Below are 22403 nucleotides of genomic sequence, written 5' to 3'. Positions count from 1 at the left end.
GGCCACAACAGTGAAAGGCCCGCGTACCAAAAAAGAGAACTTATAGGGAGTTCCCTGGCAGTCCAGTGGGACTCAGCACTTTCACTGCCGTGGGCCCAGGCCCAGTCCCTGGTCCGGAAACTAGGATCCCGCAAGCCACGTGGCGTGGCCAAAACTAAATAAATAGATAAATAAAAAGACAACTTCTAGTCCTGCCTCCTCTTCTTAACAAGCTGTGAGACCTTAGGTGAGTCAGTTAACCTTTCCAAACCCTGTTTCCTTATCTACAAAATGGGCACATCTGCTCTGTCAACCTCGAAGCAATAAGAGATCAAATGTGACAGAAAATGTATGTTTGTAAACAATAAAAGGGGGAGGGATTGTCTCTATGGAGGAGGAAATGTACAGTGTAGAGAGGTGAAGTGTCCTGGCCAACACTACAGAGTGGGATGGGAAGGGTGGGGGGGAGCAGGTACCCCTCAATCCTCAGTCCTCAGCTCCTGCCTGCACTCCCCCCTCCTCCCACCGCAGCAGCTGAACTACCCCACTAGAGGGTGGGGGGAGGGCCCCAAAAGGCCCCCTAGCAACCTATTAAAGATTTACCTCAAAAATCCTTTTCTATTCATGACCTTTTGACCTTTTGACAAAAATGGGAGGTAAATATGTGAGAACTCCTCCCTTTCCCCTTCTGTTAATGAATTAGGATCTACCCAAACTCAGTGTTTAAAGTTACATAAGCATCATTCAGATCTTCTGTACCAGCTACTTTCATTTTGGAAAAACTGCATTTCCATTAAAATGGTGTCATATAAAAAGGTTTTGTGTATGTATGTGTAGGAACAGAAGGAACAGGTACACGTGAGCACTGTGAAGGCACACAGGCACATACACATCACAACCTCACCTGTCCTCATGGGGAGCAGGTGTTTGATAGTTCCTGGTGAGTTAAGATGTGACCCGCTTGCTTGTCCTCCAACCCCCAGTGAGACCTGGTGCATGTTGGGCAATGGGAACTGCAGCAGGAAGGCCATCAGCTGCCCCCAGCCCCCCAGGGACCAGAAAAATCCTGACCTTCCTGAAAGTTCCTTCCTTGGCAGGGTGAGTTCCATTGAATCATAAACTGTTGGGGTTGGAAGTAGCTCAGAAGTCACCCAGTGCAATCTCACTGAACATTACTCTCACCAGCCTTGACTTGAACAGCTCCCTTTCTCCCAAGGCAGCCCATGTCACCTGTGGACAGCTGTAGCTCACTGGAAAAGACCTGATATTGAGCTGAAACCTGCCCTTCTGGAGCTCCCACTTCTTGGGAACAAATGTATATCCCTCACCTAGTATCTTGTGCAGGAGGCTCACGAGAGCCCAGGAGCCATAGCCAGCGAAGGGTTCCTGGGGCCTAAAAGCAAGGAGGGAGGGCAGCAAGAGTCCACAGAGGTGAAGCTCTACCCTTAAAGACCTCTATCCATCTAAACTGAGGCTGGGATTGTGAGGGAGGGGGAGCGAAGCGGGCAGGGCTGGATTGGGAGGAGGGGAAAAAAGGGGGGAAGCCTTTAATGGGAATAAGTGAGTGGCTTTGAGCAAAGCCTGGCTCCTTATGTCTCATTTGAAGTGGGGGGGGGGCGGGGGGTCAGACCATCCCGAGGTCAGTTACAGCTCTCATTCTCTGAGGTCCTGAGTCCGCCTACACACACACATACACCCCTTTCAGGGTTCGAGGTTGTACTCTTATGCGAAACAGTGGGTCCACAATTCGAGCGCCAAATAGGAAGTAAAACAACTGCCCGAACCCTCTCTCTCATCCTGGCCCGACCTGAGTTAGGCTTCGCGGCTTGCTCGGTTACCGGAAGGGCGGAACCATTCTACCTTACCCACGTAGAACTCCACAACGGGAACACCCCAGCACAGAGTAGGGAAACGTGAGCTTTGGAGTGTCCTTTTAAGTAGTTGGGAAGGGGGTGTGGCCGAGGAGGCTGGGAGGCCTCAGCCCGGCGAGGGGGGAGTGGCCTGGGGGCGTGGCCGTAGCGTCTGGAATGTTGTTGGGTCCTCGCACCGCATAGTAAGGAGGGGTCACGCCCCTTTTCTCGGAGAGGGCCAATCGGAACGCCGGAGCGGTTTCAAGTCTCCCCTGCCAGCCTGCCCGCCCGCTACCCCACCCCCCCTCGGGGATTCGCTTTTTCCGTAACAAAATTGCAAAGCTCCGGATGTTCCGCAACCCGGGCCGCTCACAGGTGGAGGATCCTGGGGCCTATGACGGTGCTACGGAGCGGGAGGCGCCAGCGGGCTGTAGAGAGGCCGGGTTGAGATCCTGGAGGCGCGCGGGGGTGGGCGCTGCAGCCGCGGGTTGTTTATCTGGAGTACGGAGGGGAGGGGGGAGCCTGGAAACCGCCCCGTGTCCCATTTCCTCCTCTTGTTTTCGCTCCGGATTCTCCATGTTGGACCCAAACTGAGGAGCCCGGAGCTGCCGCCGGGGGATCGGGGCCGGGGGCAACCGGGGGAGCCGTTGCCCGGGCCTCCCGCTCTCCGTACAGGCCGCCTCCCTTCCCGGCCCAGGGGAGGAACAAGAGCAGGGATGTGAACAGCAGTGGGAGTCGGAGTCTCGGGAGCCGGAGCCGGAGCCGGAGCGGGCCCCCGCCCAGGCCCCCCAGCCCAGCCCAGCCCAGCCTGTGCGCCCGCGCGTCCTCCCGCCCAGCCAGCCCGGGCCCGCGGGATTGTTAGATGGAACACGGCTCCATCATCACCCAGGCGCGGAGGGAAGACGCCCTGGTGCTCACCAAGCAAGGTAGGGGCAGCAACTTCCCAAAACTTTGCGTCGCCCCCGGGCGGGGAGGGGGCTAGCACAGCCCAGAACCCGAGTCTCGGCCCCAGATCTCCCGGGGCTCAGAGTGGGGGATTCCGACCCGACCCCCTACTCCATCCGCCCCTGCGACCTGGTGCGCACTCAGGCCCCGGGGAGGGCTGCGCGGGGCCCCGGGCTCCCAGCGCCCGAGGGGGAGGGGCGTCATCCGCGCAGCTGTCACTCTGTTCTGCACTCCCTCCCCCCGGGCAGAGAGACAGAGGGGTGAGCGCTCCTAGCGCGAGTCCACTCGCGCCCATCCTCTCCAGAGCTGGGGGGTGGGGTCGTCACTTTCCCGCACCAGAGCGCGCGGCTGCCCCAGGACCGCGGGGAGAGAGGTGGGGAGGGGAGGGGAACGAGGGGGTCCCGGGCGATCCCGAGCTAGAATGGAGCCGGGACTGGAGTCCAGCACTTCCCAGCCCCCCCCTCCCGCCCCCAAGCCCGAGGTTGCTCAGGCAGCGGTCGGTGACGGCGTCCGGCGGGACTTGGGACCAAGTTCACCGCCCCGAGGCGGGGGCGGCCGCGGTGGGGGAGGGGCCGAGCTCTGGCTGACCGGACCTGGTCCGCCCGCGGCCCTGCGCCCGGCCTGGGACCTCGGCGCGCGGGACTCTCGCCCGGCCGCCTCCTGCCGCTTTCGCTGAGCAAACAAGCGCGACCCCGAGGCCCGGCCGGAGCCCCTCCCTGCCCCGGTGCGCTTCCCCGGGGCCGCCGCCGCACACACAGAGCGGCGTTTGTTTAGCCCGAGATTGGTGTCCGTGGTTATATAATTCGCTGGATGGCATCAGACTCGGTGTGTTTCTGAATCGCGCCGCGAAAAAGTGCGAGTTCTCCGTGGGCAGCGGCTCGCGGCCCCCGCCTTCCTGCGGGTCGGGTGGAGACACGAGGCGGGTCGCGGGCCCTCTCGGGGGCGGGTTTGGGGACTGGAGGGTGATTAGGCCGAGGCCTCTCCTGGGGGCGGGGGAAAGGTTGAGGCCTGAGGGTGGGATCTCTGAGTTTGGTCACGGTGGAGGCCCCGAAACTCTTCTCCCCTCCCCCACGTTCTTCTTCGGGCCTTGAGGAATGTGTCTAAAATAGTGGACAGAATTTCCGCGGGGAGTAAGGACTAGCGTTGTTTTTTTTTTCTGGAGAACTTCCCAGACTGGGGCCACCTGGCCTCAGGCTGGGGAGATCACGCTCTTGGGCCCAAATTCGGAGCGTCCCTGCCCTTCCCCTCAACGCCCCCAGAACAGGGCAAGAAGGGCCAGTGCTGCACTTGAACATATTGAGGCCTAGAGCCTGGCGGGGGGCCCAGCTGTGGAGCCTGGGTATAGCCCTACATCCCCGTATTTGGCAACATTAGTCAGCAGATCACTTATTTCAGGGGTTCCCGGTCCCAAGGAGCTCCCCCAACTTGCCTAGGGGCAAACGGGCTGGCCTGGTGGTTTCAGCCATTCCCTAATTCCCCGGTGCAGTGGGGTGGGGGGAGGGGGGCGGCGGGGTGTAGTGTGTGTTTCCTGCATCGCTGGCCCTACTTTCAATAAGCCTTGCCTGCTCAGATCCCAACCCCCGCAAAAGACCCTGACCCGCCGCTCTCCTGACTGCATCACTAACCAGGCTGCAGCTTCACCCCTCTACTGGCTGCTCAGCTGTGCTGAGGGCTGAAGAGGCGAGGCTTTCTGGGTTTATAACTTAACTTCGGACTCTTCCCGCTCTCTTCCTAACCTCATCCCAGGAAGGGACTCCAAGTGCTAGCCAGAAACGAAGAAATGTGGATGTGGAAGGATTCCAGAGGGGGGGCAGTGTTCATGAGAAGGGGAAGAAGCGTCCTGAGCTTCCCTACTCTGGTCCTCTCCTCCTGGTGGGTGGTGGGGCTCAGGAGGGTGCCTTCCCAGTGAGGGGACCACACCAGGAATGAGGGAAAGCTGGACTTCTGAAGGGACAGCTTACAAATCAGAGTTGGAAGTTTCATCCACCAGAGCAAGTGGTAGGGAACAGAATAGATGACAGTAGAAAGCAAGCAGCTGGCTTCTTGACAGTGTTCAGCTGCTGATGTTGGTTGCATTTTTCTTAGAGTTACGTTTTTCATTTTTTGTGTGGTTTGTCCTTCAGACTTATCCCTGGAGGAATCTGAATTCTCAAGCCGACAGCTTGGGGGTCTCTCTCCCCCCGTGTAATTTGACTGCATTCCAGAGAAGACATACTTTCTTCCTAGGCTGCTTGGGCACCCAGCAACCAGCAGACCAACTTTCTGAATCCCTCATCACTTACAAACAAATCCTGCATCTTTAAAAAAATAAAATAAAATAAAATAAAAGTAAGGGTGGGGAGCACATGTTTTATTTAGCTCCTTTTGGAGTTCCGTGCCCTCTCCCCTCCTCACAGTGTCCCATTTCTAGCCTCTGCCTCCTTTTGGAAAAAGGGGAAGGAGTACTGAGGCAGTTTATTAATCAGTAAATTTCTAGAAAAATACAAATTGCTCCTAGCATGGGCGGTTTTTTAGTGAAGTTGTTTGCCATTGCAGGTTTCTTTTTCTTCTTCTTTTTTTTTTTTTTTTTGTGGTATGCGGGCCTCTCACTGTTGTGGCCTCTCCCGTTGCGGGGCACAGGCTCCGGATGCTCAGGCTCAGCGGCCATGGCTCACGGGCCCAGCCGCTCCGCGGCATGTGGTATCTTCCCGGACTGGGGCACGAACCTGTGTCCCCTGCATCGGCAGGCGGACTCTCAACCACTGCGCCACCAGGGAAGCCCTCTTTTTCTTCTTTTTTAGCATTCTGTTCGGGAGCTTTAAGGCTGGCTGGGTGTGTTGATGATTCAAAAGTAATTACAGTAGGGGAAATAGAACAAACAAAGTTGCTGAAAGCATTGATGATAAAAGGACCAAAATTGGATCATCTTCCCAAACAGATGGGTGAAATGGCTTCCTGGTACAGCAAGGATAGAGTTGTGTACGATACCAAAGTAAAAAAGAAAAGTTAATATCAGTTTGGCCAGAAAATGGCCATTTATTGCAGCCCCATCCGAGGGTGCAGCCCCATTGCTGGGAGATTGTGCCTCGGGCTTTGAGGTTAGATGGGGAGAAGCCAGGGAAATGGGCCCACCTTATAACCTCCCAGTGTGAAATGAGAGGGTGGAGGCAAGCTCCTCCAGAGCTTGAGTGACCCACAGCCCCTCTGGGGGAGTTGGGACCTTTTTTGTTTTGTTTTGTGAGGCCTGAGCCCCTTCCTTTCAGGGAGTGGATGATGATGCCTTGAGTTGTCTTTTCACATGTAGAACTGAACAACAGGTTCTGGTAACTGACCATCCCTAAGAATTAGGCAGGTGGCAGGTTTTTCTAACTCTTGTTTTCTCCCCATAAGGGAGAAATTCTGCCTTACTGTCTCATGTAGAAGCTTAAACACCTTTCACTGTGGTTGTAGCTAGGCCCTTAACTTGAAAAGTTTAGACCAAGTCTCAGTCTCCCTGGGGCTTTCTTCCTTAGCTTGTTCTGTGAGCATCCAGAGTGTGTGTTCATAGCTGGCTCCTCCCGCCCCACTGGTGCCTCTCCCCTCCTTGCGCAGTCTCAGCCTTGGCCTCTGTGGCTGCTGAGTCTCGCTCCTCTGTCTCCTCTGGAGTTGTTCCTCCATCTTGGAGTGAGGTAGGGGCTTGTGTGGTGACTTAAGCTTGTGTTTGCTCTCTCCTAAAGCAACCCAAGGGAGCCCTGCTAACTCAGCAACAAGGTTTGTAAATGCCCACCATCCCGGGACTGGGAGTTTGCAGTTCTGCTGCTGAGTTTGACTTGCAGAGTTTGCAACGGACCAGGACTCAGGAATTGCTGTGAAAACCCCTTGAGAGACGGCAAGGGGTGGTAGTGTCCCTGAATCCTGTCTCCTCCTTCTCAACTATAGGGGTCTTAAAGAAACTGGGTGGAAGAGAGGTCCCGTTTCATGCTCTCGGTGGGACCTTCCACATCCCTCATGATCACGGACTTTGTTAAAATGGTAAATACGATAGAAGTCACATTTCTAGCCAAGGTGAGTTGATGCTCCCAGCCTTTCTGTGGAAAATTAATACATGTGCTCATAACTAAGCAAGAGAAAGACAATACGTATTTATATGTAAGTATATATCTCTTCCCCTTCTCCTCAACTTTCTTCCTCCTAGCTTTTGGGTAAGTTGGGTTATTGTCTTTTATTACCATCTTGGGAAGTTTGTCTCTCAGGGTGAAGAGGGGATTGGGGGGCAGGGGCAGCACTTAGAAGTGTTCAGTAGAATTGCTCTAGGAGCAAAATTGGTTGCCTCAGGCCTGGATGCTGCAAATCCCTATTTGCAGTGAGACTTGACAAATCACTTTACTGTTCTGAGTGACTTATCTATAAAATAGGAGTATCAGTCTCTACACTTCTCCAATGCCTTGTACTTAGCAGATAATTAATAAATGTTAACGTCCTTCCTTTTTAGACAGCTAGACCACCACTCCGGTTCTCCTCCATTCTCCCAAGGACATAGTGCAAACAGCACACGGTCATGTGGGTTTTATTGTTAAAGACAGGTGGCCGGGGGTCAGAGGGGACACTGATGTGAGGGCTTAGGCCTTCTGGAAGAATCACCCTCTGAGACTGACAAACAGCCTTGCTGCACAGACCCCTTCTTTGTGCCCCTGTTACATAGGATGGGATTTTATGTGAGTAGCATGTGCCTTGGGGCTTTTGCCATCCTGCCTGGCGCCTGGGCATCTGGGATGGGAGGAGGCCGGGGAGCCACGCACCTCCCGTGAAGAGTCTCTGAAGTCTAAACCTTGTGAGCAGTTGCTCGGCCCCCCAGAAGTGGATGTAATGAAGACTTGAGACAACTGTGTGCTGCGTTCTCTTACCGTCTGCATTTGTTTCGAGAGTTAAAGAACCCAGTGAGATTAAGATTTCTTTAAGGAATGCTAGTAACGAGGAAAGAAAAAGAAGCTGGGATTTTGAAGAGAAATAGATGTTCTTAAGCTATGTCTTAGCTGCTGTGGTTTTGGGGTATAACCTTGAGAAAGCACAAACTCAGCATTAAATTGCTTTTCACCCTGTCTCAGGCCAGCCAGCTCGGGAAGCACAGAATTAACTCACTTGTCCTGCTGACACCGGGTTGGGTGTGGCTCCGTCATGATTCCCTCCCTCTTCTGAAATGGAGGAATAGTTCCCAACTGGGATGCAGATGAGCTTATTAACGTGCAAATCTTATGAAGGAACTAGTAGAAATCAAAGTGGAGAAGTTGACTTAGAACTTGAAGCCTCTCTGGACCAGAGGCCAAATAGAACAGAGTTTCTTTGTCTGGCAAAGTGCCCAGCCCTTCAGGTCTGAGTGTGCCTGCACCAGGTCTGTTATTACAGAATGGGTGCTCCAGCGAGCACACGGCCTTCAGGGCAGGAGGTACAAGGATGTCCTGTTTTATTCGTCAGCTATTCTAAGGGTTAGCCTTAAACCCGATCTCTCAGTGGACCTGCTGGCATTTCCTTTCCTTTCTCAGGTGCGCCTGGTCCTCCCCTCCCACCCTTCCCCCCACCCCAAATCAGGCTTTGCTCTTATTCTCTTTATGTTCACTACCTTCTTTTTCTCTCTTGACATATGAATAGTTTTTGCATCCTGTAGAATTTGCTCTTTCCCACCCACACAGTTCTCAGGGAACAAATGTGGCCCCAACCCCAATGAGAGCCAAGCAGATTCATGGGAAGGCTCAGAGCGCATACCGCCGGTGTGTGGAAGTGCCTTCCCAGGACGTGGGTCCTAGCTCTTCTGCCTCCATGGCAGACTGGGGCTAGGGCCCCTCCTTCCCAGGAACAGGGACCTGCAGGAAGAGACAGGAGGCTTGGGTGTTTTGCCTTGTGACAGATTAGAGCAAGTGCCCCTAGAAAGGAAAATCAGGCTCTGGGGTGCAAGTCCCCTGAGACCTGCAGAGACATTGAGCCAGTGAGATGTGGTGGGGAAAGGGGCCACGGGGACTCTGGCTGAATCACCCTCCAGTCCTGGAAGGGTTAGTCAGGGACCACTGGCAACCTTTAGACATTGGTTCCCAGCCAGGGACACACATCAGAAACTCCTGTGACACTTACTAAAAATACAGACCCCACCTGGGTCTTAACTGAATCAGAGCATGAGCAGGTGGGCCGGGCATCCGTGTGTTCCAAATGCTCCCTGTGATTCTGACAGGTGTCCCTGGAGAAGAGCCAGGTGAGCGCAGCAGCGGCCCCAGCTGCCTGTTTAGCCCTGAGCAGGAAGAGTCCCTGGAGGGATCCAGTTTTCCTGTTTGTTAAAGGTCCCCTTGGCTCCTAAAGGGGAGTCCAAAAGTTTTCTGAGTGTGAATGGACAGTCGTGATCCCCGCTTACCAGTAAGGATCACGTGATATCTCACTGTGGGGCAGGCACTGCCCTCGCCTTTTATATCTATTGGTGGTGTCTCACTTGAGCCTCACAATGACCTTGTGAGATGCGAATGATCCCCACTTGACAAGTGAGGAAAACCTCCGCTGAGAAACCCCAAGCACCTTGTCCACAGGAACGTGGCCGGTTCGTGTCAGCTAGGACTGGCTCAGAGTCAAACCTAACGCTGACCCGCACTGCCTCTCCTTTGTGTTGTGCATTCCACTTTTTAGAGCGCCTGTGCAAGCTTCAGGGGATCTGAAGCCACCTTGTAAGGGACCGTGCAGTGTAGACCTTTCCTGATCGGCCTGCGAGGAAACAACCCAGGGTGGTGGTGCCTTAGGTGAGACCACAAGGCTGCTTGAGAGGCTGAAGTGGGGCAAGAGCCAGGCTTTCTGACGTCCAGCTCAGTGCTCTCTCAGTGGACACACCTATACTGGTGGGCTGGTCCCAGGTGCAGCTGGGGTGTGGGAGGAGGAGGTGAGTGACCCTGTAGGTGGGAGAGACTCCCTGGCAGGCTCCTTCCAGTCCTTGTGCAGGGGCCAGCCATGAGAGGAAGGACGGAAGGAACCGGTTGGCCACCCTAAACGAGCGCGCACGCGCGCATGTGTGTGTGAGTGTGAGTGTGAGTGTGTGTGACTGTGATTGGTTTTTGTGGAGTCCTGGAAAAGGCCAGTTCCCAGGGTTGGCCCTGCCACTGCTCCTCTGACCTGGAATGAGAAGAAGTCTCTGTGCTCTCTTTCACTGTGAACATTTTGAGATTGAGACTGAGTGAGATAAAGGTATGAAAGTGCTTTGTACTGAATGACTAGCAGCTGAAATTTACTGAGCATTTTACTAGGGTCGGGACACACCCAGACCGCATTGTAATTCTCACAGCTCTATGTAATAGGTAACGTTAGTCTTTCCATTTTACAGATGAAGAAACTGAGGCCCAAGGCCACACACCTTATATGTGGCAGAGCCAGGATTTAAGCCTAAGTCCATGGCACCTGTGTAACCACTCTGTTGTTCACTGGTCAGAGGAGAGACGGTTGAGGGTCCCTTGCTTTGTCCTGAGCTTTTGTTCTTCTTTCTCCATCTCACTCTCATGCATATGTCACCTAAAGCAGGCTTCTTAGCTGGAGAGGAAAGAGGCACTAGATTCTTCAGGTCTTCCACCAGACCCAAGCATTTCAGGAATCGGGCAGAGAGCCAAGTCGGGCTGAAACAGCCACTAAGAGGGTGTTTTGTGTCGTGGTGGCAGGTTTCTTTTAGCCTCCCGGCCTCCCACAGGGCCTTGCTCCGCACCTCCTTAGGGGGAGGGGGAGGCTCAAGGTGGGCAAGTATGGCTTCCAGTCCCCCACGGTGACATCTCTGCTCTAGCAGGCATTGCATACAGTAAAACAAGGGCAGGGTCCAGCCCTTTGGGTTTTCCTGGATGGCATCTCAGGTCTATCCCTGCTGCTGCTGTGAGCCATCAGATCACTTCCTGACATCCACCAAGAGCACTCTGGTGTGGGGCTGGGGGCTGAGCCCGCTGCTGACGTATCCGTGAGGAAACTGCTCTGGTCCAGGGCCTGTTGCTGCTTCTGGGAACCCACCCCCAGCCCCAGCATGTTTCTAAAATATGTTACAGCTGCCCAGGCGGGTGTTCTGCCAATAACTCTTTTAAAGGCTGATTTGGAAATTGACAGAGTATTTTGATCCTGTTTTAGAAGTTGCCAGGGATCCCCTGCTTCCAAAACTTAGTGCTTCTTGAGGGAAGGTCCTGAAGTTGAGGCCCTATGTTGAGATCAGTGACGACTGCTGGAGGGGCAGGGAAAAGGCAGGCAAGGCAGCGAGTGACCGGGTCCCCCACCCTCACCCCACAAGTGGCATTAAGGACCCAGGACTGAAAGAAGTCCTCCTCTCTTAGAAGAGGAGTAGAGGCAGGGAGCTGTCCTGTCCAGGGAAGGGGAAACCAATGGAGACGTCTGCGTAGGTAGGACGGCCTGGCTGCTGGTCGCGGGGAGGGCGCTAGTGTAGAACATGCTGGTGTGAGCCAAACAACGTGGCTAAAACTACTTTTTAAAAGTCCATGCTGTCAACTTCACAGCTGCTCTCTGGAACTTCGGGAACTGGTGCCGAGCTGGGTGAGGCCCCCCCCTGCCTTGTCACCTGAAGAGAGCAGTGTCAGCAGTTGAACACTGTGGAAACTGGTACACCCTGCCTCTGGCTTCCAGTCTTTCCTGTGTGGGGGATGTCTAGGCATCTCTCACCTTCTTGTTCCCCTGCTGACTCACCTGATGGTCCAAGAGCCCTTCTGTCCACCTGGCGCTTTAGGGCCTGTCCTTAGCCAAGGCACAGATGCCCCTTGCTGAGGACCTGGGAGGACTCCTCTCCATGGGGAGCCCCAATCAGATGCATCTTGGCTGCAAGGCCCAGGCAGCTGGCCAAGAAAGGCCAGAAATGCTCCAAATACTCTCCTTCCTCCAAAAGCTAAGGGGAGGGAGGCCCCTCCGGGAGGCCATTTTATAGTGATAGCCAGACTAAATCCTTTGCTGTGGGGGGAATGAGAGATGGTGGAGAAAGAAGTACTCTGAGAGGTGAACCAAGAACGCGTCCTTCTACATGAATGGGCTTGTTAAAATCCGACAGCCTGAGAGCTTGCCTTCTGCCGAATCCCAGGCGGATGTGTGAGGAGTTCCTTTGCTGGGACACAAAGCTGTGTTGTTGGCAACAGTGATACCTCAACCTGACCTTCAGAAGAAGGTTAAAAATAGTGTTGTCCAGGCAAAGCCAGTCTTCATCTGTGTGTGCGTGTGTGTGCGCGCATGTGTGTGTACAGCATACATGTATGTGCACAAGCTTCTTGAGAGGCAGAGGCAAATAGTATCCCCACCTGGTGCTTCTTGGGGGCCAGTGATGGTGGACACAAGGGGAGAGGGCATTCTTTGTCTCAAGTGGAACAACCTCACCTGCTTTCCTGTTACTTGCAGAGACCAGCCAAGGAGTTTGCAACTGGAAAACAAGTTTTGTAGTGAATTTGGGAGAAGGTGTAGGGGTGGTTTTGACTTTCTGAAACCTGCTCACGATCAGAGTTCCTCTGGCACCTTTCTCATCTTCTGTTCTTGAGCTTCAATCACATGCTGGGTGGGTGGCCACAGTGTTGTCAAGAAGTGGTCATTTCCCCTTAGATAATATGAAAATGAGTGCAGCATTTAAGTTTAGTCTGCACAGTGCATTACCGTGTTCAGTCTTGTTTATCAAGAGAGTGGTCTTGCTGTTACCCCAGTTAACAGATGAGGAAACTAAGGTGCAAAGAGGCTGTGTGGCTGAGTAGTAACTGGCAGAGCCTGGACCCCAGCCCAGGTGATCCTGGGGGGAGGGGGAGGGGGAATACCTCCCACATCCCCCCTTCTCTTCACATCCTGCCTCAGTAGGAAGCCTCACAGCAGTGAGCTGAAGGGGTGGCTTGGCTTCCCTGTTTTCAGCAACCTGCGCACTTTCTTCTTGAGCCAGAGCTCCCCCCTTTAGGTCTGTGCTGGTCCTTTCCGACATTCAGCCCCAAACCAGATGTTTGGAGCAGGGAGAACAGATGCACATCAGTAATGGAGCTTTGTGGTACCCCCTGGAATCCTGCCCTCCCTCGCTGGGGAAACCTGTGCAATGAAATCCTCACCGGCCTGTAAACCCTCCTGTGCCAGTGTTCGTCTCCCGGGAGGGGGCCACTGCCCCTTCCCATCCCACACGGAGGGGTGGGGGTGACCTGCACCTGGTTGTCAGGGACACAGTGCTGAGCGCTGGTTGAAAGGAGTCCTTCGAAAGGCTCTTTGATACGAGTCTCAGATCCCTCTCTGGGTGTATCCCCTCATCCTTAAACCCACTCAACAAAGTGGCTCTTGGACCAAAGCTCCTGGCTCCAGCTCCGCCCCCGCCCCCCCCCATTGTCCTCTTGATCCCCCAGAGGTATCTGCCAGTCAGAGCAGGTGCAGGGCCGGGGTGGCGGTGAGGGGAGCCTTGTACTATTTCACCCCTTAACACTTTTCATGGACTGCCCAAGGGGACAGCAAAGGAGGGGGGCTGCACCCCAAACTGATCCTTCACCAGCCCAGCCTAGAGAGGAGTACGGCACACACTCTTGCGAGATCTTAAGAGTGCACCGCCACTCCCCACCTCTTGCAGGAGTAATCGTACACGATGCCCGAGCTGTAGGGGACCCTACAGAGTAGTTGTTAAGAGCCCTGGCTCTGGGTTCAGGCAGATCTGGGTTCAGATCCTGGCTCTGCTGTCCTACTACCTGTGTAACCTCAAGCAGGTTACTTAAGCTCTCTGTGCTTCGGTTTCCCTCCTGTGAAATGGGGGATTAGCGCTTAGAAATGGGTTTGTAGTGAGGATTAAATGAAGTAATGATGTCAAGTATCTTGACACAGGCCTGGCCCATCACTGGTGCTCAGTAAACAGGACCAAGGCCCAGAAAGACCGAGCGGCTTGCCTCAGGGGCTCAGCTCGTCATAGCCCACTTCCCTGTCCTCGTAAGGGAGGGAGCCTTTCTGTTTCTAACTCTTCTGGGCAGTGGCAGACCAGCGAAGGCTTCCATAGGTCCTGGCTCTGTAGAAGCGACAAAGGCCCTGGAGGCCCAGGAGTTATTCACTCAATCAGAGTCCCAAGCACCTGCTGCTCAGAAGCCAGAGGCCAGTGAATGTACCTGGCTGAGGCCACTGCAGGCCCCGCCAGGAGGCAGCCATGTTAGGGGGAGGCTGAAGAGGCCCTGATGGCCACTGATTGTCACTGGGAGTGTTTGTAAAGGTGAGGAGGACACACAGCCTGGAGGAGGAAGTAGGGCCCCAATGGGGGAGGGAGTAGTGAGGGACATCTGGGGTACTGACCTTGCTGTTGTGGGTCTGGGGTCCCCTCCCCAGGCGCCACAGCTCTTTGCTCTGCTCCGAGCGCCTGCTCCCGGGGTCAGGGCATCTGTGGTCTCTGAGGCCCAGGGGCTGCCTGGCCGCGTTGTGTTTTAAGAAGACCTCATCCCCTGCAGAGTCCAACCAGCTGAGGAGCGCCCCCGCCCCCTCCCAAGCTCCCTGTCTGAGGCTGAAGCGCTCCTGCCTGCTGGGCCTCCCGCAGGGGGCACCGGCGAGGCCTCTCCACGGCCCCAGCCAGCTGCCCCTTTCACCCCCTGCCTCTCAGGATTACTCAGCCTTCACAGCGTCTGTCACTAAGATGCTGAGTGTGTTCTTGATGGCCTCTCTTCAGGAAAGGCTTGGGCTGTGTGGCCTTTTAAGAAAGGCTCAGTGCCCGGGTTAAGCCTCTGATTGTGGTTCTGCGTGAAGAAACCATAAACCAAAGGAAAAGAGATGGTTCAGCTTTGGTCTTGGAGCTTTGTGTCAGCGTCTGCTTGCGTCCCTGGGCTCGGAATTGAATGTGGGCCATACAGGCAGGTGGAGAAGCTGTCCTTTCCTTCCGATTTCTGGATAGATTATTCAGAGTAGGAAAGAGTCTGAGGAACCTCTCATCTTGCTGTCTTTAAGTACGGGGCTCTGCTCTCAAGTTTGTCTCCTGGGCTCAGGGGCCTTGGACGAGGCCTCCAACGCAACTTTTTCCTTCAGGGCAAAATCCCCAGTCCCTAGAAATCTTGATTCTTCCAGCAGGGCCAGGAGCTTGAGAGTGATATCCAGGTTTTTAGGCTAATTGCTGGGGAAACCTGAACATTTTTTAAAAGGTTTCTAATCGTCATACCAGTGTCAAGGGATCTGCCCGACCCAGGGAGGGGAAGGAGAGAGCACTGGACCAGACTGCTGGGGTGCCCAGCCTGCACCTGCAGGAAGCCCTCAGCCTTCCTGTTGAGCCAGAGCTGAGTCGGTTGTCCTGGGGCGGTGCTGACTGTCCCTTGACTGAGGGTCAGCGGCCTCACCTTTGGTCCAGGGAACAGAGTTTGGTTTTCTCTCCTCTCCAGGGGCTCAGGCAGCCCAGTAACTGGGTGTTAAATGGCTCTCCCATCACCTCTTCTGCCGGAGCCGCCTCCGTGCAGGTGCAGCATGTACTCTGAGGACTGAGCCAGGGAGCTTGGCCTTGCTGGGGTGGGGGGCTCTCCACATTGCCCCCCCTTTGCCTTAAACCCAACAGCACGGGGAAGGTTATCCTCAGTGCCATGTTCTGTTTGTCTCTCCCCACCCCCCCCCCCCCACCCACACACAGAAAGGCAGAGACATTTCTGGCACTTACTTCCCTGCACAGGAGTTTGCCCTGTGCTTTAAAGCGCAGTGGGGTGGATTTCATCCCAAGGCCTGTCCCCCGCCCTGGCCCCTGGAGAGGAGACCTGTGGCTGAGGACCATTCTGGCAGCGGTTGTGCGGCGCCACCTCCTGGCCACAGCACCCATCCTGGCTCCCTGCTCTTGCTCAACAGTTGCCGGAACAGTTCTTCTAAAATAAAAGGAACTTGGTGGGGGGAGGGGAGGAAGGAGGTCCAAGAGGGAGAGGTTGTATATACACATAGAGCTGATTCACTTCACTGTACAGCAGAAACTAACACAACATTGTAAAGCAGTTATACTCCAATTAAAAAAATAATAATAAAAGGAACTTGAAAAAGACTTTCCGAAGTCCATTTCTGGTTGATCCTGTAAATGCCTGTAGCTGTTTCTATCAGCTTGGCCTTTCTGGGGCTGCCTTGCCAAGCCTTCTGTTAAAATGGCTTTGTATTTCCAAAGCCAAAATTGTCAAGGCAGGACTTAGCAGCTGTAGCCGAGAAGCAGGGACGTCAACCCAGAACCCAGCGCTGGATGTATGTGTCCCAAGAGAGTGATGTGCCTGTGGTCTTTGAGGGGAGGGAGTGCTAAGGAAAGTGACTGGAGTGTGGGATGGACACAAGGGTGTGAATGAAGCTTGTAGTTTCTTGGGGCTGAAGCTGTTCTGTTTTCTAGTCTGTTGTTCTAGTCTGGGCTCAGTGCTGCCAACTAACTGACTGAAGGAAGCTGACCCAGAACAGGGCTGTAGCTGCACCGACTTGAAGAGGTCTAGCTCACTCCCTTCTCTAGAATGGGTAGTATTCTGGGAACTGGTGTTAGGCAGGAGTTTTGTGAACTACCTCGGAGGGTTCCCTGAGTGTGCTGCTACCAAAGTGGATTCCATAGCTGGCCCCATCTCTCAGTGCCCTTTCACCCCCATGGAATGAAGGGCAAGTTTTCTGCAGTTTATTTCCCAAACCAGGGACTGGGGATTCCTGCTGTTTCTACTTTACAGAGAAGATGTTGGAATAAACATGTACATTTCACTGTTGGCTGTATTTGGTTGTTCGCCAAGCACGTGCCTTGTGCCCCATTGGAGCTTATAAACTAGAGGGGATACGGCACGGGGGTGGGTATTTGTGGACAGACGCCCTGTAGCTAATGTCTCTGTCGTTCCCTCCACTCTAGGCCTGGTCTCCAAGTCCTCTCCTAAGAAGCCTCGTGGACGTAACATCTTCAAGGCCCTTTTCTGCTGTTTTCGCGCCCAGCATGTTGGCCAGTCAAGCTCCTCCACTGAGCTCTCCGCATACAAGGAGGAAGCCAACACCATTGCTAAGGTAGCTGGATCCAGGGTGGTGTGATGCCAGCAAGGACGGGACTGCTGTGAGCGAGTGGGGGTCCATGCAACCACGGCAGGAAGACAGGGCAGCCTTGCCTGAGTTGGAAGATCTCTGGCCCAGAGGAGGCCCTTCCTCTGTCCTTTCCATAGTGGTCCATCTTCTTCCTGTTGATTCCATTTGTGGTGTGGGCCATCCGGATGTCCCTGTGTTTCTGAGGGGCCCTGCGGTCCAGATCCTTCCAGGTTCCAGGAACCATGCAAGGTGCTTTGCGCAGATTGTCTCATGTGACCCATAGCAGCCCTGCAAGGAGAGCCAGAGGATTCCCACTCACAGACGGAAACTGAGACTCAGAGGGTATATGTAGCCGCTGAATGGTTAATGGTTAATAAATGGTAGTATCAGGGTTTGAACTCAGATCTCTCTGGTTGCAAGTCCTGTGATTGTTGTTTTTTATTTTTAACTAAGCAAAAATACCTTCCAAGTTACTAGGCTTTCAGGGAAGCAAGGAATTGAAATTCTATCACACTCTTGATAACCCCTTCCAGCACTCTCACCTGTACCTGTGAGAGACATTTGGAAATGTGTGGGTGTCTTTGATTCTTATAATTACCAGAAGATATGTCTGGCATTTCAGAGGCGGGGGACAGAAATCCTCCTTTCCCCAGTGCCATTTGTACTTCTTTCTGAAACACCAAGGTTTAGCTGTCCTTCCTTTCTTTCAAAGCCAGGCTAAAGATACGTACATCAGTGAAAAATCACCTCATTATCCAAAACGGGACAATGGTTAAACGAAGTACAACATGATGGTATTAACTGAACTATTAATTTTTACTAAGAGTTCACAACAATGTGGAAGAGTATTGAGTTGCAACATTAAGTCAAAAAGCAGAATGCAGGGCTTCCCTGGTGGTGCAGTGGTTGAGAGTCCGCCTGCCGATGCAGGGGACACGGGTTCGAGCCCTGGTCTGGGAAGATCCCACATGCCGCGGAGCGGCTGGGCCCGTGAGCCATGGCCGCTGAGCCTGCGCGTCCAGAGCCTATGCTCCACAACAGGAGAGGCCACAACAGTGAGAGGCCCATGTACCGCAAAAAAAAAAAAAAAAAAAAAAAAGCAGAATGCAAAATTATATGTCATGAAGAAAAAAGACTGCTTGCCAAAGCAAGCTTGAAGGAAATGCACTAAAATGCCAACATTAAGTTTTTCTAAGTGCTAGGATTTTAATTTTTCTTCAGGGTTTCCATTAAGATCACTTACTTGTTACATCATAACGTTTTACTTATTAGCCAAAGGTAGGAAGAGGCTTTCTGAGCTCTCTGCACTCTACCTCCCCTCACATTTCAGGACCCACAGTGTGGGCTCACATTGGCTTACTGGTGTTTTGTAGGGGCTCAGCGCACCTCCCCCTAATCTAGGCCCCCAAGGAGGATGAAGAAAACACATGTTTTCAAAGAGAAGCCTGGGTTCCAGGACTAAGCAAGAGGCCAAACCTCCACAGTGAGGAGTTCCGATTTTGGTTCTGCCTCTAACTCTGTGTCCCTGCGTCAGCTGCTTGAGTCCCCTGTTCCTTGGAGAGGCAATGGCAGCTGAACAGGGACACTTCCTTCTCCATCCTTCATCAGGCCTAGTGTGGAAAGAAGATCTTGGCCCCTTTCCTGCCCAGCTCTTAAGGAAAGTCACTTTTGTCGTGTCAGAGTTTTCCAGGGGGCTGGGGTCTTGGGGAGAAGATTCCCCTCCAGGCCTGAGTGGGCTTTAGACAACCAGGAAAGGCATTGGTGGGCTGGCCCTGACCACCTTCTTTTCTCCCGTAGTCGGATCTGCTCCAGTGTCTCCAGTACCAGTTTTATCAGGTATGTGAATCTCACAGGGTATGTCCTCAGAAGCCCCAACACCCAGTGATCCCTGCTAACCCCATGCCCCGTGCGGTGATGCCCTCATTCCTCTGTGTCTGGCTGGCTAACTCCCTGCCCTCGGAAGCTATTTGTCCCAGATATTTGCTAAGGGCCCACCGTGTGCAAGGCATTAGATTGTGTGGAGGACAGCCGGTATCCATCACCAGCTCTGGCCTCCATCTCCAGTATCCGGATGATTTCACAGTCCCAAGCTGAAGGAAAGAGCCAGCTCAGTCTCTTCTTTCTCTACCTCTTGGCCTTTAAGTGTCGCCTCTCTTGGGTTGAAGTAGGGGGGCTTCCATCTCCTCAATGGGCCCAGCTCTTCCCAGAGTTCTATTGGGGAAAATCAGTCTTTCTTGGTGGCAGATTCAGTAGCCTGGCTCTGGTTTTAGATTCCAGGGACCTGTCTGCTCCCGGAGGTGACAGAGGAAGATCAAGGAAGAATCTGCGTGGTCATTGACTTGGATGAAACCCTTGTGCATAGTTCCTTTAAGGTAACTGGACATCTGGAGCTCTTCTTACACTCATCCTGGGCTGTCTTGGAAGCCTGACTGCAGGTGCCAGTGAAGTGGCCTAAAGTTGATGATGGAAGAGTGATGAGAAGTAGGAGGGCCGGCCTCCGGCATTTGGCCACAGTCACATCACAGATGCCTGGAGGCCCCACTGGAGAATGATGCTGAGTGGGAGCCCCTGCTCTCCGCGGTCACTGATAACAGGCTACAGCTGCCGTCCCCCCACCCCCCCGCCCCGTCGCAGCACAGCCACCAGGGCTCTACAGGGGTACAAAAGAGGGGTTAAGTCAGCCTTGGGCCATGCCCCTATCCATTTTATCAGGATGTTTGTTAACAAGGCCCAGAGACTGTCTCAGCTCAGGTAGAATTTGCAGGTGGTGGTAAGAAGGGAAAACCAGAAGGCGTGTCGCAGCCTGTACTTGGGTGAGAACCACTTAGTTGGGACAGCAGGAGCTTCTTAGGGCCTCTGATACCTGTCCCTCCCCACCCCGCCCAGGGGGCGGAGCACTGGGTGTGGCTGGGCTCTTGTCCCTTCTCACAAGCTGAGCTGACTCATTAACTCCTCTGCCTTCCAGCCAATCAACAACGCTGACTTCATAGTGCCTGTAGAGATCGAAGGGACCACTCACCAGGTGAGCTGCTGCCAGGCCATGCCCAGCCCAGGAGCTCGGGGTCTTCTGCCCCTTGGGGCTTGTGTTCCATCAGTTGATCCTTTCCTGTAACTTCAGCCTCTCTGCTTTTATTGGTAACCTTTTACATTCGAGGCTTTCACATGTTAAAAAATGCAGCCCCTCATCCCCCTCTAGCTGTCACCTTTTTTCTCTTTGCAGCTAAGCTGTTTAAAATTAAATTATTTAATAGTAGTAATAGCTATCATTTACTTATCTCCCCTGCCCCTACTGAATGTGACCAGCACTGTTATATGACTTAATACATTTTCTCTAACGCTGAAGAGTTGGTGTATCTGCCTGTTACAGACAAGGAAGTCAGTACTAGCTGTTTTCTCTCCTCCCCTGCCCACCCATTCCATCTAGCTGGTGAATTTCTTTCTCCCCAGAACAGGCATCTCCTCCTCTGTAAAGCTTTCTCCAATTCCCCTCCCGTTGGGGTCCCTACACTGGATTCTGCCACAATAAATACTCAGTACACATCTATCAAAAAGCGCTTGAATCTAAAGGTGAGGCTCTGGCCCTACACAACCTGCTCAGTCCAGGGTTAAGGATCCTGTGGTGTTGATAGTCAAATAGAAGAGTTACTTGTAGGGAAATGGGGTTTGAGGCTTCCATGGGTGGTCAGCACTATCCTGTGTCCATTAGAAGCTTTCTTCACCCCACCACCCTCCTCCCAGCTGAGATGCTCTCCAGTCCCAGTGCTGGACTCTGCACAGCAGCTCTTTACAGTCTAGTTGAGGGTATAGAGATACACAGAACCCACAGATTTTAAAAAAAAAGGCATATCTTCAAACACTGTGAACTCCTGGCTAACAAGGAGAGGTGTGAATAATGGAAAAGGGATGACATTTACATGAGCGGGGGGTGGGGGTGAGGTGTCTACCTGCAGAAGGTGCATTTTCAGCAGAGTGTTGAGAGGATGCCAAGCTTGATGAATAGCCAGGAGGAGGGAGGGACTTGTTGAAGGTTAAAGAAATGGTAAATGAAAGGAGGCCCGGTTGTGGCTACCTGGAGCAGAGGGTTCCTGCTGCAGAGCTGGGAGGGGTCTGGTGTGTCGATGGCCAGTCCAGGCCGTCTCCAGGAGGGAGAGTCATGGCAGGCACATACTCTTGAGCAGGGAGTGAGCTGGATGAACAGAAATTTGAAGGAGTGGTTCCAGTAGCACCTGTGTAGGCTGGATGAGAGGAGAACACCTGGATGGAGACAGGGAAGCAACAGACAGCAGGCCCATGAGGGACATGCAGCCAGTGAAGCTTTTAGGCCATAATGTGCACGGTTATGAAAGGTGGACACAAGGGTTAGGGGTGGCTGTCAGGGGCAAGCACAAAATGGGGGGGTCACTAGAGCAAGATGCTGCAGGGTGTCAGGTCTGCGGTCACTGAGGGGGAAAAGTCACTTTCCGCTGGTGCATTTCAGAGAAGCTCTGTGAGGGCATGAGGTTTCAGGAAGTATCTGCAACCCTGCCTGATGGGGACCTGGACTAACTGTCCTGTCAGAGCCAAGGACAGGAAACTCCCACAGAGGCTGTGGCTGGATTCAAGTAATCCAGGATAGGCTGTTTCCATCTGTGAGGCCTATTCTTGATTACTTGTTTCTGGAGGCAGCTGATGGTTCGCCGCCGGAAACAGAGATGGCTCCTGGGACATTAGGTGTCTTTGTTTTTTCCTGAGCTGGGTCAAGGTTGGGACCACTGAGCCGGCAGAAGCCTGGTGAGGAGGTGACGCTCGTGCCCTGGTCTGTGGGGTAGAAGGCTTCCAGCCAGGTGGTCCCAGAGGCTGGGGTGTGGGAGTCCAGAGTAAGGTCTGAACCTACTTACTGCTCCTTGTGTAGGTGGTAACGGTGACCGATGCTGTGATGCTTCACCCTCATAGGGATGCCTCCAACAAGCCTTTCTGCTTTTCCTCAGGTGTACGTGCTCAAGAGGCCTTACGTGGATGAGTTCCTGAGACGAATGGGGGAACTCTTTGAATGTGTTCTCTTCACTGCCAGCCTAGCTAAGGTACCTGGGGGCAGGAGGGGAGTAAAGAACCGGGAACAGGTGTGGCAGCTCCTTGCTGGTCCACAGGATACCACGGGGAAACCAGGACTGCATCCAAACAAAAAGCATCTTCTCTTTTCTCAGTATGCTGACCCTGTGACGGATCTGCTGGACAGGTGTGGGGTATTCCGGGCCCGCCTGTTCCGTGAGTCCTGTGTGTTTCACCAGGGCTGCTATGTCAAGGACCTCAGCCGCCTGGGAAGGGACCTGAGGAAAACCCTCATTCTGGACAACTCGCCTGCTTCTTACATCTTCCACCCGGAGAATGCAGTGAGTGGTCCAGATACACCCACATGGCAGGGATTGGGAGAGTCCCTGCCCTGGAAGGAGGAGGGAGAAGGGGACGCTGGTGGAACCATGGGCTTTACCAGAGGGGAGGGCACCACCCCAGGCAGACCAGCCAGCCTCCGGGGGTCCGGGGCAAGGGAGGGAAGCGCTGGCGGTTGGGAGGCTTACGCCACCTTTCCCGCTCCAGGTGCCCGTGCAGTCTTGGTTTGACGACATGGCAGACACTGAGTTGCTGAACCTGATCCCAGTCTTTGAGGAGCTGAGCGCGGCAGAGGATGTCTACACCAGCCTTGGGCAGCTGCGGGCCCCTTAG

At 53.8% G+C, this 22403-nt stretch overlaps 1 protein-coding gene across 1 annotated transcript; it reads left to right on the top strand.

The window, feature by feature from the left end:
• Positions 1–2403: 2403 nt before the first annotated feature.
• On the top strand, positions 2404–22403 carry CTDSP2 (CTD small phosphatase 2; the record flags this gene model as incomplete). The annotated part of the gene is made up of 8 exons (XM_079715936.1): positions 2404–2755; positions 16540–16688; positions 18501–18539; positions 18974–19075; positions 19669–19725; positions 21671–21763; positions 21887–22072; positions 22278–22403. The coding sequence occupies exons 1-8, from the start codon at positions 2692–2694 to the stop codon at positions 22401–22403; spliced, it is 816 nt and encodes a 271-aa protein (XP_079572062.1). The 5' UTR covers positions 2404–2691.

The sequence above is a fragment of the Hyperoodon ampullatus genome (genome assembly GCF_949752795.1).
Source record: "Hyperoodon ampullatus genome assembly, chromosome: 11".
NCBI classification, from domain to species: domain Eukaryota; kingdom Metazoa; phylum Chordata; class Mammalia; order Artiodactyla; family Ziphiidae; genus Hyperoodon; species Hyperoodon ampullatus.
The sequence above is the reverse complement of the archived record's forward strand: the minus strand, read 5'-3'. Positions and strand labels throughout refer to the sequence as shown.